The sequence below is a fragment of the Podarcis raffonei genome, chromosome 11 (genome assembly GCF_027172205.1).
Source record: "Podarcis raffonei isolate rPodRaf1 chromosome 11, rPodRaf1.pri, whole genome shotgun sequence".
In the NCBI taxonomy this organism is placed as follows: Eukaryota; Metazoa; Chordata; class Lepidosauria; order Squamata; family Lacertidae; genus Podarcis; species Podarcis raffonei.
The window spans coordinates 17,856,592-17,875,280 of NC_070612.1; the positions used below are offsets into that span (position 1 = coordinate 17,856,592).

Below are 18,689 nucleotides of genomic sequence, written 5' to 3' on the forward strand. Positions count from 1 at the left end.
AAAATGCAGACTACTGCAGCTGAAAAAAAGCCTCAGGCCTTTGCTTCTTGGCTCATAGCCTAAGCCTAAGGCAAGTGTGGCTGTCATATGACATCACCAGTAGGTTTTTTTTTAAATAAAAAACAACAACGTGTTTAGTACAGACTTCAGCCAAATGTGAATGGACACATTTTTTTAAAAAAAAAATCACTTCAAAGCCAGCTAATCCAACTTCTTTAAGCAGTTGACAAGTTCCGCATGTATGACTACAACTATTAGTTAAGTTTATAAATTCAGTGAATTCTCAGCTTATTTCTCATTGTAGAGATTTAACAGATTATCCTCTTCCAAATTCTCACTGTATATTTTTTTACCATAAGTAGTCTAGACTCTTGAGCTCTGGGTGATGTTTTCTTTTTAGGGTAGAGTTTGCCACCAGATTCTCCCAGATGTCAGCCTTAAACAATACTGGGCTGGACAAACAAGCATAGCTGTCAACTTTCAGATTTGAAAATAGGGGATCAGCAGCCTTGAAAATAAGGGATCAGCAGCCTCACCTGTCCCAGGGACAGTCTACGGGATATCTAACAATCCGGGATAGCAGCAGGAAACGGTGCTGAAATAAGGGAATTTCCTGCAAAAAAAAGGCAAGGTTGACAGCTATGCAGACAAGGAAAGAGAAAATGAGCACAAGACTCATTCTTGTAGTACCATTCTATATCCCAGTATTAAATGTGAACTGATACAGCGTCTTTTATTAAACCAATTTCTCTTTAAAATTATTGAAGCAAGTTTTTTTCATTTAATGAAAACTGTCAGTCTTCATTCTTAAAAATCATTTTTTCCTGCAATGCTAGGTGATGTTTAACAAGCATTCTTGCCCCTGATATAGAACTATGAAGGGTTAGTAGTGCTCTTTAACTCTTTAACTCCCATAATCCTGGCTGTTGACTTTGCTAGCTGGGGTTGATCAGTGTTGGAGGCCAAGAATATCTGGAGGCATACCCCTGGGGGGGAAAACCAGTGGCAAGTTACAGTAGGTACTTTGACCTAGTTTTCACAAGCGGGCAGAGATCGACCTGTGCATGGACTGTACCAATTCAGATTGGAAGTGGGACTTTGGTGATCAGCATGCACCTCCACTTTCTTCTCTCCCCCTCCTCAAATCTCTGCATTTTGGAAACTGTGAAGATAGCTGGAAGACTTAGCGAAAGCCTTTCCCCTGTCTTGCTAGTTTTCTGCATTCAGGGATTCAAAAAGAGAGAAACATTGAGACATGTGGAATGGTACAATCCTCTGCCCATCTGTGAGAACTAAGCCTCTGTTAATTGGATTACAAAAGGTTCCGCCTTGCCAGTAGGAGTCAACTTACAAAAGTCCTTCTTGAGACAAGGCAGTAAAAGAGAGAACTATTCCCTTTGGGAATGTAATGATGAAGCATAAAAATGCCCCGCATTTTACAGGCTTGTCAGTCCAATAAAAGGTATCATCTTGCTTGTTTTACAAGCTTATCCTTCTGTGGGAGCAACACATCTCTTGAGACCCTTTTATACAGTGAAGGCCAAACTATTCGGTATTTTAACACGGAGCCACTTTAGCATTCAAATAACATAACTTCCACTGATGGGTGATGCTCACATGGGATGAAAATGCTGTTGGGCTATACATGAAGGAAGTTGCAAAAGTCAATACATATGGGAGATTTTCAATTGGTTTTACCCTTCCAGCTGCAGCTCCCTGCATGTAATGTCCAGAAGGTCTTCTGGGGTTGCTTTTTGAAGGGTGCCAGGGGAATATTGCCAGATGGGGAAGATGCAGCCCCTTAGATCAGCTTTCTCCAAGCTGGTGCCCTTCAAATACTTTGGACTACGGCCCCATAAGCCCCAGCTAGCACAACTATGGCTTGGGTAGCAAGCTAATAGACACCAATGAGCACAGAATCTATGCTCTGTGGTAGCGTATGATGCCTGCTCAACTCACTTTCTAAAACATGGCAGGAGAATCACAAAAATCCAATACATTTTGCATAGAGAAGCATGTGCATATTGCTTGCATAGCGGGTTAGATCAGGTACAGTAGAGGTACAATATTTCTTTCTCTTAAACAGCTGGGTAGTATTCAGAAACTAGCTAGCAAAGCGTTTGGGGTTGTTACCGGATAGTTAAACTGGGAAACACTTATGGCTTGGGCTGCTTCAAGATGAAGGGTTAGCAGAATTGATACTGACGCAACTGCCATTGTTGTAATAGCTACACACTCTGTCAGCAGTTAGTACCTCCTTCCTGCAAATTGGGGTGGAGAACCCTTTTCACCTGGAGGGCTGCATTTCCTTCTGGGCAACCATTCGAGGGCCACATGCTAATTGCAGTAGGCTAGTTTTGACACACACTTAACAGATTTCTCCCTGTCCTCCATCCACACGAGCAAAAAACATTACCAAAGGGCACATTATAGCCAGGCAAAGACACACAAAGCAAGGCCAGAGAAGAGTGTGGCCTGAGAGAGTTCTGAGGGCCAGAGAGAGATGTCTGGAGAGTCGTGCTTCATCCCCAGCAATGAAGCTCCCTTTTGCTCCTTTTAGGAGCTGGAATTGTCCTCATTCACAATCCCCAGAATATTTTATAGTATTAGATCTATATTAGGAAACAGTCAATGCTTGTATGTTTGAAAGACAACAGTAGTGTCTTATATACTATGAGAGGAAATGGTAAAAGAATGCTTTTAAACCACTGGAAAAGACAGCAATAATCTGCTTTAAGGAAATCTGTAATAGCATTCTGACAATAGAATTTTACACTGCATCTTCAGGTATAGCTAATACTTACTGTTTCTGAGTTCCAAATTCGCAGAGCTGCAAACTAAGTGGGGCCAGAGGGTTAACCAAATGTTTTGCGCTGGTTTATGCAAAACACTATAAATCTTCCTCCAGTTGATTTTGTACAAGAAGGAAAATCTGATTGCAGAAGTGCCTCGGATCCTGTGACTTGCTTTTAATTACAGTGCTTACAATTCTGACTCAGCTCATTTGTCTCTTGGGTGCAGTTGAAATTCAAACATCAGCTGCCTCATTTGCAGCATTATTACAGAACTCCCAAGTAAAAAGGAAGTAAAGCATTTCACTCTTCCTAACACACTGCTATGGGCTTAAATGGAGTACAGATTCAAGATTGTAATTTATTTGTTGTTTAAATTTATGACTCGCTTCACGTGAGACATCAGGAAGTGATTTACAGTATAATAATGTATGTAAAAAAGATAGATGGATGGATGGGTAGGTAGGTAGGTCGGTAGGTAGATATGTAAAACAATTGCATCCATTAAACTTTTTCTAGAAAACACATAAAAACACTTGGAAACAATAGCACATACATAAAATCAATTTTAATCCAAAACAATATCCAGTTGGGATGGAGACTTTACCAGTTTAGTTGAAAGAGGAACATCTTTCGTATGCACCAAAAATACAACAGAGATCTCCAGGATGTCTTCTGTAGAACACAGTGATCGGTTTTGTCTGTAGGGACTAAGGAATATTTTGGGTATCCTCGTCACAAGCTATATAGGGCTTTGTACAACAATACCAGCACTTTGAACCTACCCTGGGACCTGACTGGAAACCAGTGCAATTCTTTCAACCATTGCGCAGTACAGTGGCAACATTTCGCCCCAGTGAGCAGTCAGTTCACTACAGGTCAGCCTCAAGGGCAGCCCCACTTACAGCACATTGGAGTAATCCAATCTGGAGGTTACCAGTCCATGGACAAGACTGGTCAGGCTATTGCCATCCAGAAATGAGCATAGCAGTCTTACCAACTGAAGGCACTCCTAGCCACTGAGGACATCTGGGCCTCTAGTGACAGAGATGGGTCCTGGTGCCCATCCAGACTACAAACCTGCTCCTTCAGGGGGAATACAATCCCACCGAAAGCAGGCAATTGGCCAACTGTCCAGTAAACAAACACAAATGGGAGGTCTTTCTACCAGTTCCTGTTAATTCTGTTACCATAAGATGCCTCACTAAAATACGTTGAATAACATCAATGAACTGACGACACCTAGTTCTGTGTTTTTAATTTTTATGAAGTCCGGGAACACTGATCTTGTCTTGAACCTGTGCCTGGTAGCTGTATTTATCTGGAAGAGGGTGTTAAGGGAGGCTTTGCAGTGGTAGAAAAGGCTGGTCACTTCAAAGCAATTCTTAATCATCATGGGCAAACCAGGAAAGGGACCATTTGCAAGACTACAGTACAGTGGTACCTCGGGTTACATACGCTTCAGGTTACATACACTTCAGGTTACAGACTCCGCTAACCCAGAAATAGTACCTCGGGTTAAGAACTTTGCTTCAGGATGAGAACAGAAATCGTGCTCCAGCGGCATGGCAGCAGCAGGAGGCCCCATTAGCTAAAGTGGTGCTTCAGGTTAAGAACAGTTTCAGGTTAAGAACAGACCTCCAGAACAAATTAAGTACTTAACCCGAGGTACCACTGTACATATTGAGAAAAGGCACACTTTCCTTTTTTGCATTTCCTAATGTTCCATTTTATCTTATTAGAATATTTGCATCCCACACTTTCAGGCAGGAAGTTCTACATAGCTGAAATCCCAGTGCACATCTAAAGAAACAGCCACACATTGAACAAAAGTGTTGTTCAGTGAGTTGCAAGCAGAAGCAACTGTTTTAGGCTCACGAGGTCCACAATTTCTCTTGTTGTGCTTGCAGTGGAAAGTGTTCCACCAGCCCAAGCTTCCTCCTCGCTTTGGAGATGGAGAGGTGCAGGGATTGTGGAAGACATCAGAGTGGGTGGTGCAACTGTGGGAATGATCCTTGCCCCCTTCATGGATGAGAGGAAGGCTGGAGTTATTGGTGGTGCACTTCAGAGATGCTCAGAAGCATAGTGTTAAAACTGCAAACAACAAGCTTCTTCCTGATTTTGGAACTGGAGACAGAAGCTGGAAACTTTCTTCAGGTTGCATGAGGCCTTATGAGAATAGTTTTGTCCCTTTTCTGGTTTGAAGCTAGGGAGGAGAGGCTTGGTATGGTGTTCTTCCTGTGCCTCTGAAGTGCTCTAAGTGCGCTAACTTCAGAAGTGCAACATGATTCCAGAAACAATGTCACCACAACCATCTCAAGCTCAAAGGTAGGGAGGGAACCATAGAATTGTCTCTGATTTTACACTGCAGATCCAAGAAACAGTGCAAGTTGAGAGGCAAGAGTCATCCCTACCTTTTGGGGAAGGGGCAAATGTCAGGAAACAACATAATTGGTGTTTGCTAACAGGGCTGGCCAAAATGTGTAGAACCTTTTTAGGTAATTAATAATAGTGTTCATGCAATAAATCTTCATACTGCGTATAATTACATCATTAAAGCAAAGCCATTAAAGCAAAGCAGCACGGGACTGGAAGAATAAGAACTCGTATCTAAAACCGAGATCCCTATACTTCAAACATTCCCAGCAGATTCTTGCATGAGTGCCCAGTTGCAAACACAGATTAGGCTTTACTGCTCCAAATTTTGAAGAATCTTTGATAGGATAGCAAAAGCTGTTCTCTAATGTCCCCCCCCCTTTTTTTAACCAGCATGTTTTAGCTGATCTGATCGTGCACATAAATAGTTTCTGGGAGAATATTAACAGAGAACTATTTCCATTTTAAAAAAATGTTTTTATTGAATTTTCAAATTAACAAATACAAGAGAGAGAAAACAAATTTCTCGAACATACACAAACAAGAGTAAACAAATCATTGGGATCTAGGAATTCATCCATTTCATGTCTATTTCCTTATTGTTATATATTATGTCTAAATTAATTTACTTTGCTGTACATGCAAGCAAATGAACCATATTTAACATTCAAACAAACTAGAAATGAGGTCAAAATTGGGGAAAGGTAGGATTGTTGGCCAAATGGTTTAGAAATTGGCAATATGATATGCCTACAGAGTCCCTTTGGTCTACAAAGTGGGAATCCTATAACAGAATGCCTTAAAAGGCTCGTATTAAATTTAATTTAGGCTTCCCAGTTAAAATAAAATTGTATTTTATGCTCCCTTATTAAATAAGTTATGTGGCTTTTACAATTTAACGTGTTACCCTAAATTTGGAAGCCCCCTTTTCCTTTCCATCTGGCACAAGATCATGGTTAGTGGTGCATATTGTATTTCCAAATGGTATGCTTGCTTACTACTGCTGGTTTAGGAATTTCCTATCTTGCAGAGGAAAAAAGGATCCCTTGGAGGGGGGCGTGTTTTAGACTTTTATTTGCCACCTGAACAGCAGTTGCTGTGGAAGTATGTACAGTGGTACCTCAGGTTAAGTACTTAATTCGTTCCGGAGGTCCGTACTTAACCTGAAACTGTTCTTAACCTGAAGCACCACTTTAACTAATGGGGCCTCCTACTCCTGCTGCTGCTGCTGCTGCGCCGCCGAAGCACAATTTCTGTTCTCACCCTGAAGCAAAGTTCTTAACCTGAAGCACTATTTCTGGGTTAGCGGAGTCTGTAACCTGAAGCGTATGTAACCTGAAGTGTATGTAACCCGAGGTACCACTGTAGTATGGTGTAGAAGTAAGTAAGTAAATGATCATTGGTTTCTACACATGTAATTGACTGAGTCTTTGTGGCTTAAGGGTCTCGTGCACCTCTTGAGTATTACTTGAAGATAAAGATAGGTGAAATGTGATAAAATAAAAGGGAAGCTCCCCCTAAAACTAGGTATTGCCCTGGGTTTCAAAACTAAAAAATTACTAACCAAGAGCTAATGTTACTTTTCAGAGTGTTGTCCGTTGTCTCTGGCATCCTAAGCTGAATCAAATCATGGTTGGTACAGGGAATGGATTGGCTAAAGTATACTATGACCCCTTCAAGAGTCAAAGGTATTTAATTAATTGCATCTGAACCTTATTTCTTAAAATGTATAAATGCTTGTTTAGATGTGAGATTTTTTTGAATGCACTGTTTCTTCTTAAAAGGCGAGGAGCGGGGAATGGTAGATTGTGTTTTCCTGTTCTCCTTTTTTGTATATTTATTTATTCAGTTTTACATATAAAGGAAAGCCAAGAGTCCCAGATGGCTGGGAGTCGTGGTCAAAAAGATAATTACAAATCATTTTTGGTAGTTTGTGTTTTCAAACTAGCCGTGTTTCCCATTGGAACTTAGTATTGCCTCTTTTTAAATTTCTGGAATCCCGTTTCTGAAATGTTGCATCGCTGGCACATTGTGCCTGCTCCAATTCAACGATCCCAACTTTATAAACTATGGTTTATTAAGCTGAGAATGAGCATCGTGTGCATGCATTCCCTATGCACTCCTCCTGTCTCAAGCTGGCTTCACTGCTTGTATCTTGGTTACTTTAAACAAGAGTTTTCCGTTATGAAATTGGAAACTGTGGTTTAATCTTGGACTCCAAACCATGATACGAAACCAGGATGTTTACAGTCTGATGCTGTCTCTAAGGAGGCCCTCCTGGAGACCTCATTGCTATCATTTAGGCGCCAGACAAAAATTCCTGTTTTCCCAAAGCTTTTTAAGAGCTGCTAATGTGAGCATTTAAAAGAAAAAGGAAAAAAATCTTAAGAGCTGTTTTGATTTTCCTGTCTAAATAGGCTGCTGCTGTTTTAGTTTGCCATATTAGTTTGTGTGCTTTATTTAATTATTTTTATCATTACTCTTAAATTGTATTTTTGTTTTGTATCTTGCAACTCGGTTGGCCACCATGGGAACATGCATTAATGTTGAAGGCGCAGGGTATAAATTACGTAAATAGATTTCCATGAGTTATAAAAGAATGGGAAGAGGGTGCAAAGCATTTTGATACACCCTTAATTTGTCTACTTAATATTTAACTAAATAAACTTATTCAGTGGATTCAGGCTAAGGAGCAAGTGCTCCCAGTTTGCATGTTTGTGATCTACATATGCAGCTGTGCTCTTACTCAAGAAGACATTGAGGAAACATGGGCAAATTCCTGTTCTTTCCCACTGTTTTGGCAGCCTCTTCTCATTCGCTTTGCATCAAAAAGGCAGTAAACGTGAAAGTGAAAGAAATATAGATGGTTCGGCTGACTTCCCCCCCTACTACTCTTTCCTCCTTTTAGTGTAAATTTTTAATATCCTCCCTGATCCTGGACAGAAAGGTCTGCCTGCAAAGCCTTACTGACATCCCTTAGTCCTGTCCCCTCTAGCAACCACAAAAATACGTTTTCATTTGCCCAGGTGCTGCTTTGCAACCCAGACTGCAAAATAAATAAATAAAATGTTTTCTCCAGCATAACGGACAGCCCCCTTTAATAACCTGAACTTTATGGGTCAAAAGGAACCTGCTTCTACAATAAGTCTGACTGAAGATACAAATATAACCCAACTTCATGGCCTCTAACGTTGTCTCACATATGTGACTCTGCAAGCCAGACACCCAGCCGTCCTTTGTTCTTACGAGGATTATATATCGTTCTACTTTAGGGATAAAAGGGACGCAGGTGGTGTTGTGGGTTAAACCACAGAGCCTAGGACTTGCCAATCAGAAGGTCAGCGGTTCGAATCCCCACGATGGGGTGAGCTCCCATTGCTCAGTCCCTGCTCCTGCCAACCTAGCAGTTCGAAAGCACATCAGAGTGCAAGTAGATAAATAGGTACCGCTCTGGCGGGAAGGTAAACGGCGTTTCCGTGTGCTGCTCTGGTTCGCAAGAAGCAGCTTAGTCATGCTGGCCACATAACCCGGAAGCTGTACGCTGGCTCCCTTGGCCAATAAAGCGAGATGAGCGTCGCAACCCCAGAGTCGGTCACGACTGGAGCAAATGGTCAGGGGTCCCTTTACCTTTCCTTTAGGGATAGGACACTTGCGGCCCTCCAGTGTTGCTGGTGTTCAACTATTCCCACCAGCCCCAGCCAGCATCGCCAAAGGTCAGGGATGGTGAGCACATCCAAGCAGCCACAGATCCAGATCACACACACACACACAGAGAGAGAGAGAGAGAGAGAGAGAGAGAGAGAGAGAGAGAGAGACTACAACTAACAATAAGATGACTGCACATCCATTTATTTACATGGAGGAAGGGAGAGATGAAAAGGAACAGAGAGTTGATAGATGCTTTACCCTGGCCGTTCTCCACCTGCAGTGGGGTGAGCCTAAAGGAGGAGATTCAAGAGGGTTCTTGGCAGACAGATTACCTCAAAATACTGATTTAAGATCAAAGCACAAATCATTTTGTTACAAAGATTTTGCCACTCATATTTAGGAGGGGTGAGTCCCAGTGGGGACTTGCTTCCAAGTAAACGTATATTACGATTGTCCTCTAAAAACAGCTTTTGAACTTCACCAGCACTTCTTTTCAACTCTTTGCATGCAAGTTCTTGTACTATTATTCTTTTTTAATCCTCTCTAGGGGAGCAAAACTGTGTGTTGTAAAGACAAAAAGAAAAGAAAGGCAGGCTGAGACCCTCACGCAGGATTACATTATAACACGTAAGTAACTCTTAAAGCAACTGTTTATTTAAATACATCCTTTTAACTCCCTGTACATTATGGCTCAGATCTAGTGGACTACAAGGCCCTTCTTTAAAACTAGAATCCTGCCAATCAGCAGGAAGGAGTCAGGGAAGACTTAAATTGGCCACACTCCTCCTCAAAACCCAAATGTTGGCTCTTTAGCTTTTAAAGGGGGCTCCGCTCATTTGGTCCCAACGACAGGACTAAACAACAGAGCAGAGCAGCAACTTGGCCTGACATTCTTCAGCCTTTCTGAGAAGTGGTGACGGCTGTGCTATGAGCCCCTTTCTCTAAATGGGACTTAACCCCACCAGGGAAAGTGTATTGCCACTCTAGTAAAGTAAATTGTAAGTGGGAATCTCAGTTTTGCATCCTCCGGCTACTTAAGATGCATCATTTTCACCTGTGTGGATTAGGCGCTGACTTTTCAAGGAGCGGCATTTTACTTCATTATTCCTCAAGAAGCCTTCGTTCCACATATGGAAATGGTTTTTATAGTTAACCTCAAATGTTTTATGCAAAATTGTGTAGCTTGCCACTTGCCAGCAAAAGTTTGACTTTTCACGCTTCACGTAACGTGCAGATGTAAGAAATAACTGTTTATTCCTAAGATTCTGAAGCCGACCAAAGCCAGAATGTACTTTTATTAAGGGTAATAAACTTAACAAAAGCTGAATTAGGCTGCATTGGCAACACTTGTGTATCAGATTTGTGCCCATCCATAACCATTCTGAGCATTCCTGAACGCAAACGCCAGAGCTTTCTATCCCTTTATCTATGTAAGCAAGAGGAATTATCAGAGTTCAAGGGCATATTCCATCCAGACGAAAGCCCTCAAGGACAGCATGGAGCAGGGCTGGTAGAAGCAGGGGCCTGGGGAGAAGGGATATGGCCTGGGATGGGGCTATTGCTAGGGAGAGTCTTAAAGGGCAGATTTAAGAGAGTCTCCAGGCCTGAGGTTCCCACTCCTGAATTATGAGGAGATGTGGAGAAACAGACACCAGGGCTGCTGTAATGTCTGGCTTTATTTTCTTTTAACTAACCATTTCACTTGCACCTGAGCATACCTGCCAAGTTTGTATATACAGTTACCAAGCCATGTATGATTGTCCGTGCACAGGTGAGGAATCTGTGGCTCCTATCATCCTATCCTCTTGCTGCTAAACTACAGCTCCTATCATCCCTGGGCTTTTGACTATGCTGGCTCAGGCTGGTGAAAGTTGTTCAAGGTCATCTGGAGGGCCATAAGTCCCCTTCCAACTACTTTAAGTTCACTGTCTCTTAAGTAAAATAATAATAATAATAATATTATTATTTTAGCTCATGCACTTCCGATGTTTCGCGAACCACGCCAGCGGAGTACAAGAAAGCAGCTGGAAAAGGATAGACTGGATCCCATGAAATCTCACAAACCTGAACCTCCAGTAGCAGGACCAGGTAACCAGAATTTCTACAATTTGGAAGCAAAACATTGCTAAGGCCATTTGTGTGTTTCTTTGCGGAAGACTGAACCAGTCCTATAACTCTGTTACAGGCTTGTAGATGCTGATGAAACTTCTCATTTGCGTGGATGTACAGTTGTACATCTGGGACACGGGTGGCGCTGTGAGTTAAACCATAGAGCCTAGGACTTGCCGATCAGAAGTTCGGCAGTTCGAATCCCCACGACAGAGTGAGCTCCCGTTGTTCGGTCCCAGCTCCTGCCAACCTAGCAGTTCGAAAGCACGTCAAAGTGCAAGTAGATAAATAGGTACCGCTCCAGCGGGAAGGTAAACAGCGTTTCCGTGCACTGCTCTGGTTTGCCAGAAGCGGCTTAGTCATGCTGGCCACATGACCCGGAAGCTGTCTGCAGACAAACGCTGGCTCCCTTGGCCAATAAAGCAAGATGAGCGCCACAACCCAAGAGTCGGTCATGCCTGGACCTAATGGTCAGGGGTCCCTTTACCTTTACCTTACAGTCGTACCTTGGAAGTCGAACGGAATCTGTTCTGGAAGTCCGTTTGACTTCCAAAACATTCAGAAACCAAAGTGCAGCTCCTGCAGCCAATCGGAAGCCACGGAAGCCCTGTCAGACATTTGGCTTCCAAAAATAGTTCACAAACCGGAACAGTCACTTTTGGGTTTGCGGCATTCGGGAGCCAAAACGTTAGGCTACTAAGCTGTTCGGAAACCAAGGTACGGCTGTAGTTTTTCCTTCATCTTTTCTGTTTGCTCTTTTTTTTCTTCCCTTGCCACATTGCACATCTGTTCATTCTCTCCTATTTTAGGTCGTGGTGGTCGTGTTGGAACTCATGGCGGGACTCTGTCTTCATACATAGTCAAGAATATTGCACTGGATAAAACCGATGATAGCAACCCCCGGGAGGCCATTTTACGGCACGCAAAGGAAGCGGAAGAAAGCCCGTACTGGGTTGCTCCAGCATATTCTAAGTAAGGAAACTTTCTTAAGTGCGGGGGGGGGGGGGAGGGCGGCAGGTAAAACCCATATACAGATATGCCTTAAAGCCCTGGTGAACTTGAATATAAGCAGAAGACCTGTTTAACAACACTATTCTCTGCCTCTTTTTTTGGAGTGTTGCCACTAATGCAGAAAACGGATAGGATGTCAGCTTTTTTTTTTAAAGGAAACCTAGTTTCTAACCCATTTGAAGGCTACATGAGTAAAATAGAATTAGAGCTTTTTTAAAAAAATGGGTTTTTTTTTAAAAACCCACCCAGAAAGTTGTCTGTGGACAAACGCCTGCTTCCTTGGCCTGAAAGCCAGATGAGCGTCGCAACCCCATAGTCTCCTTTGACTGGATTTAACCGTCCAGGGGTTCCTTTACCTTTTACGTATGTTATTTAATTTTTGCATAAGCTTGCCATTACTTTTGCAAATACGGGGACGTTGCAGAAATTAGGATGTTCGTGTTTTTCACACAGAACCGTACGCCCCACCATGCTCACAAGGCACTGCATGGTTTTTACAGACGCATGAATGACCAGTTGAACGAATTTGCTGCTTGTAAATTTTTTCTCCCCTCTGTGACATGTCCAGCAATCTCTTCGTAAAAACAATGGGTTTTGAATTTGCTAGATTTCAAGAAGAATTTGCTTTTCTTAGCCTTCTACGATGCCGGGTGCATAGCTAGTTCTGTATAAATAAATAATATATATGAATATTTACATATAAACACCTCAGACCATGGTGCCCCTTTAGTCTTTATCACTAAAGTCCCTTTTTCATGGGTTCATCCCAAGGCACTGCTGCAATATTTAAAAGCCAGCGCCAGTATGGCCCGGACCAATCAGCTTGACCCTGATTGGGTGATAAGAACTCATTCAACCGTCGCCACCTATAGTGTGGTGCAGCTGTTAACTTTATAACAGTTGTGGGCTGAGCCTTACACTGTTCATGTAAAGAGCTAAAGGATACTTATGAAAACCATTGCAATGGAAGCTATTCATAAGGCCCAATTGTACTTTTCTTCGTGCTGCAGCTATTTCCTCTTGAGTCTCCTTGAGTGCACCCTTAACAAACTACAGGTCTCCAAATCTTGCGGTGGTGAAAATATGCTTTAAATGTGCGGTGTGTACGCCGCCTATGTTTTGATAGTTTTATTGTGCCTGCTTCATTTCAAAATGTGTGGATTCTATTGGTATTTTTGATAAAAAAATTACTATTTATGTAAAGCACTTGGACTAAGACGATGAGGCGGTCCATACTTTTTGTTAAATAGAAATAACACATCCCCTCACTCAAGAACTAAGCTAGCAGATAACTCAGGCTTTCGTTATATACCCTCCTAAACTGAGTTGCTATGTATAGGATTGCACAGTTAATGAATAAGACTCTGAAGGGCAATTTGATTGACTTAGTAAGACTTTGTGTTTCCAGTAGTGGGGAACTGCTCACTTGCTCCAACAGACAGGACTTTGCAAGTAAGACTTGTATCTGCCATCCTCTGTGTGAGAAAAAGCCTCTCCCACTTCCAGCCTTGCCTAGCTACAAGGGACAGGCTGCCTCTAAGGACATTGCTGGTGCAGCTACTGTTTCTTACAGGGGAGATAAAATGTACCAATACCTTAATTTTCTTCTCGTTAAGAACGTAATTTGCACGTCCCCTTATCTGAAAAGCCGTGCGTCCATTTCATTCCATCGCATTAATAAAGATCCCTAGTGTGTGTTTGGTGTCACAGCTTCCTCGATGATTAGATTTCATCCTTGACACCTGCAGTGTAATGAACATGAAAGTTTTAAAACGCAGAAGTAATTCAGAAGGCTCACTGTGCCCAGTGGGTGGCTCACATTACGATTTCTTGTTAGGAGTGTAGCTTGGTGTGAAGTGGACAGGAGGCAAGTTGAGCACACTGCTCATGCACACATCAGATAGCAACATTGGGCGGGGTGTGTGTGTGTGTGCTGCTTTTGGGACAATCACTAGCAGATAGGATGTGCAGCCTTGTTGCGAAAGAAACCTACCATGATTTCTGCATTGCAGAGCTTGTTTTAGGAGAATTCTTGAAAAAAGAAAATCAAACCACAGTAACTAATCTCTCTGGTTATACAAATTAAATGCAATACAAATTACATGCAAGGAAAAGCATAAGCAAAGTTTCTTATGGTCTTTCTTACGCACTTTTTCAGCTGTTATGGGTATTCACCAAGCCCCACTTACTAATGGAGAAGTCTTGAAATCCCCCAGTGAAGATTTTGAATTAAGCCCAGGTGCCAAAACATTAAGGGGTGTGAGGCAGTGGTGTAGGACTGATTCTCTTGTGATCTGTTCCTCCCACAACTGAACCAAGTTGGTGAATTACAGTGGCAAGACGACTCCATTTTGGGGATCATTAGTAATGAGATCAAAAATAAAACAGCCAATATCAAAATACCTTAATGTTAATCTATGGTGCAACCAACCACACTTGGAATTTTCATGCTCGCATGTCAAAAACGATATTGTTTAGCACAAAGTGAGGAGAATAGGTGGGGCAACAGCGAGCCATCTCACAGCTTCTTCCAAATCTGTTAAATGTGTTTGAGAGATCCCTGCAATTACTTTTGCACTGACCTTTAATGAGAAAGCATGATCAGATTTTAAGGAATTTTTATCCGTACCTTTTTAATTGCCTTGTGTTTTGCTTATTTCTTAAAGTTTGGGCAGGGCACTAATAGTTACACTTTTGTCGTTTCTGTTAGAAATTATGTGTGAATTCTGGGGGAAAGTCCCCTTTCCCCTGATTCATAGCAGTAGCGCCAAATTATTGAGCCATGGCTTTAATGGACAAAGGCTCCCCTGTAGGCTCACCGCCAAGAAAGTTGTGGTTTACCCTTGCGTATTAACTCTCAAATAGCATAAGCAACTTTTCTTCACGTGGCCAGACCACTTGCCTGTAGCACATTTTCTTCTTCTTTGTGAATGAATGCTAAACCAAGTGAGTGGCAATAGCCTATGGCTTTGAAACTACCCTAAAGCATCTGATTGGATTTCATCCTCTGAAATACTAGAGGAAGATGTGTGCGTTTTCTCACTCAGGTGTGATACAACCTGCTGAAGCATTGCTCACATTTTCCATCTATGGCAGGCCAAAAAGTAGGCAGTGTGGACCAACTCATTCTTAGAAGTGTCGGCTAATAAGAATTGCAGCTCGATGTGTTTCGGAATCTAAGTTCCTTTTTCAGGAGCAATCACTCAAGTCCTACGGAGTTGCAGAAGCAGCTTGCACTAATACTGCTCCTGATCTGGCACCATGAGAACAGATTTTTGCATTCTTTTTGGTTTGTCTCCCTCCTTTTCTTTTTTGTTTGAGCGGAGGTGGCAGCAGGGTTGGTACCAGTGGTAGATCATCAATGCCCTTGGTGTAGAACCCAAGGGGGAGGAAGAAGCTGCTGTATGACGAGTCAGATTATGGTCCAGCCAAATGGATCAAAGCTTTCTGTGCTGGCTCTTAGAGGTCATGAGTGGACATAATCTGGCAATATTGCACATCCTCTGCCCTGCCTAAGAGTTCTGAGATTTATCCTCTGTGCAGCAGTCTTGTGGTTTGCACAGATTGCATCCTGCAGAATATTCTGCACCCAGAAGCTTCCTTGTATGCCTGAGCAGGCCTTGCTGAATCTGAGTGAAGGTCATTTATTACTGGGGCTCAGTATGTCAAGTTGGCTACAGGGCTTTTTTTCCTTTTTAATAACAGCACTTAGATACTTAGTTGTTCGAAAGCGGCAAGTGGTGAGTTCAGAGTGGGGTCCTTATCAAATCTGTTTGGCAAAAGCAGTCCTTAACCAGAGAGAAAAGCACAGTCTCGGGCTCTTATTGTCCATACAGACTGCCAAGGTAACTGAAACGACTTAGTACTTTATGTCCTTCTGATGTTGTAAAAATACTATTGCACAAAAGCCAAAACAACACTAGCTTGCCTTTTATTAATTACATGCTGGAGTGTGTTCAGCAATGATGCAGTTTTGTAGTAACATTCTGCGCTGCTTGGAGATTCCTGACCAATTTTTAAGTGTGAAAATTAACTAAGCACTGGTTAAAATGGAAAACGTTTGTGGAATCAAAGTATTAAAAAATAGTTTGCTGAGCACGTAATGTTTTCGTTGTTGTTGTCGTTTTCAAACATCCAGTGGTGACTTAGTGTAAATTTATTTATATGCTGGCGGTGTCTTGGTCCAACTTCCAATCCGTTGAGCTTTGTGTGCTGGGTACAATATGTGTTCATATGAAAATAGTTGTTTTCGTTTTCCGGTAGCTGCCAAAACGCAGTGCAATTCATGAGCAAATGCCATGAGACGTGTGCACTGTTTCTAATGTGCACCTTTAATGTGTATTTCCTTCTCTTCTCTTAACTGCATTCCAACTGGAAAGTCAACAGAATTCAGCAGGCGAGGAGTAGAAACTTCTCATGCAACCAGTAGTGCAACTTGCCCTGGGCAGAGACTAGACCAGGGATGGGGAATCCAAGGCTCTCCAGAAGATGTTGGAGTTTCAACTCCCATCAGTCCCTGACATCATAACCAGCAGGGATGAAAGGAACTGTAGTCCAGCTTCATCTGGAGAGCATCAGGTTAGCTAGAAGAAGAAGGGTTTGGATTTGATATCCCGCTTTATCACTACCCGAAGGAGTCTCAAAGCGGCTAACATTCTCCTTTCCCTTCCTCCCCCACAACAAACACTCTGTGAGGTGAGTGGGGCTGAGAGACTTCAGAGAAGTGTGACTGGCCCAAGGTCACCCAGCAGCTGCATGTGGAGGAGCGGGGACGCGAACCTGGTTCCCCAGATTACGAGACTACCGCTCTTAACCACTACACCACACAGGCTACCCCTGAACTAGACTGAGGAAGTGTGGTATATCTTGGAAGCTGTATAGCAAGCAGTACAGTCGTATATGTAACTGGCTGTCTGAGACCACCAGATTTCCAGGAAGACTCCAATCGGTATCATGACCCTAGAGTTAGATTCCCCTTTGCCAGGGGGTGAAGGACTCTGAATAAGAAGGGGAATTGTGAGGAGGGGCACCTCCAGAAGATGAGTCTGTGGTACCAGTGCCACTCCAGTTTCCCATCCCTGGCTGAGATAGTGAACAAACTTTAAAGAGCTGTCCCACAAAAATGAAAACCCTGGAAGACTGGAAAAATACCAGAGACGACAGTGCAATTAAATAACTTGAATGAGATGCAAAATTGAAATGGGGCAGATTTCCCCATCATACCACACAGCAGTACTGAAAGATCTTTGTTGGTTTGCAGCTCATTTCCAGACTCCATTCAAAGCACTGGTTTTGGCCTCTGAAGCCCTGCATGGGTAAACACAAAGTTGTTAACTTCTGCAGAGCTCCTTTTTAATCGTCATTCTTCTTTAATATCTGTTTAGGACCCAGCCAAAAGCAGTTTTTGCAGAAGTAGAATCAGACGAAGATGAAACAGATGACAAGCCAGAGTGGAAAAAACGTAAAATTTGAAGAATTTAAATTGCAAGAGGCTCGCAAAGGATTTGGTTTCTTTTTCCTTATGCAAGAGCAGATTCCTGCAAGCAAAATTGCTTTTGCGCACAGGGCTATTTTCACCAATGTGAAAGACTATAATTGCCGTAAAGTGACATAGATTTGTTTAGCACATTTGCATTTTGTAAGGGAGCTGAGTTCATAAATAAAAGCTTATTTTTAAACTATGATTTCTTTAAAAGTCTATGTGGTGTTTTTTTATATATAAAAAAATACTAGACTAGATAATCCCTCTCTTGAAAAAATATATGGATGCTATACTTTTTTTCTTACCCTCGTGTGACTTTTTAGGTTGTGTGATATATCGCCTAAAGACTACAAGGTACTTGTCATAGTTATAGTATCAGCTAGAACAATTTAAGTTGCAATCTTATACACACTTATCTGAGATAAAATTTGATTAATGGGGGTTGCCTTTGAGTAGATATGTATAGGATTACACTCCATATTTGTTTTCAATAACAGATACGCTTTTATTTATTTTAATTCATATAAAATGCGCATCAAGAATTGTACAGAATATTGTATCATTGACAAATGTGTTTATTATCAACTATATCAGAACTGAATATTTCTTCAATAGAAATGTATATTTTCATTTTCTATGTACAGCATATATTGTATCAGACCTATTAATTATTACTCTGTACCAGGAGGCAATAACATCTTTTTTGCATTGCTTATATTTCGTGTATGGCTTTGTCTCAGATTGTGTGTGTGTGTGTGTTACACACACTGATAACACTAAGTTTTGAGGTGTGATAGCAATTGCCCTATTTATGTTGAAAGTGCTGTAACCGCTATCAGAATTTCCAGTGTGTCCATATTTTCTCCCTCAAGATGGTGCTTCCAGCAATATATGAAAGCTGCATAAGGCATAAGGCATTACAACTTCTGGGGGGCAAAGAATGGTGGATACATCCAAGAGGCTGGCTTAATTTTTTTAAAAAAAATATTATTCTTTTTAATTTTAGGTTTTTTAAAAACAATATATCCAAGGCACATACATTCCAGTTCTTTGCATGGCGCATTAGTGTGCCCTAGCATAGTTTGGGTATAATAGAATTGTAGACTTGAAAGGGACCCCAAGGGTCATCTAGTTGAACCCCCTGCAATGCAGGAATCTCAGCTAAAGCATCAATGGCAGATGGTCAGCCAACCTCTGCTTAAAAACCTCCAAGTAAGGAGACCGTTCCACTGCCGAGCAGCTCTTACTGTCAGAAAGTTCTTCCCGATGTT

The 18,689-nt window shown here is 42.0% G+C and overlaps 1 protein-coding gene across 1 annotated transcript in view; it reads left to right on the forward strand.

Annotated features, from left to right (window-relative positions):
* Positions 1–18,135, forward strand: part of WDR70 (WD repeat domain 70) — a 114,859-nt gene extending 96,724 nt beyond the window's left edge. The window contains exons 14-18 of the mRNA XM_053407743.1: positions 6,756–6,856; positions 9,364–9,443; positions 10,788–10,904; positions 11,735–11,897; positions 17,321–18,135. Coding sequence (XP_053263718.1) covers positions 6,756–6,856; positions 9,364–9,443; positions 10,788–10,904; positions 11,735–11,897; positions 17,321–17,408 — 549 coding nt within the window. The 3' untranslated portion in view covers positions 17,409–18,135. The remainder of the gene's footprint in view (positions 1–6,755; positions 6,857–9,363; positions 9,444–10,787; positions 10,905–11,734; positions 11,898–17,320) is intronic.
* The last annotated feature ends 554 nt before the right edge of the window (positions 18,136–18,689 follow it).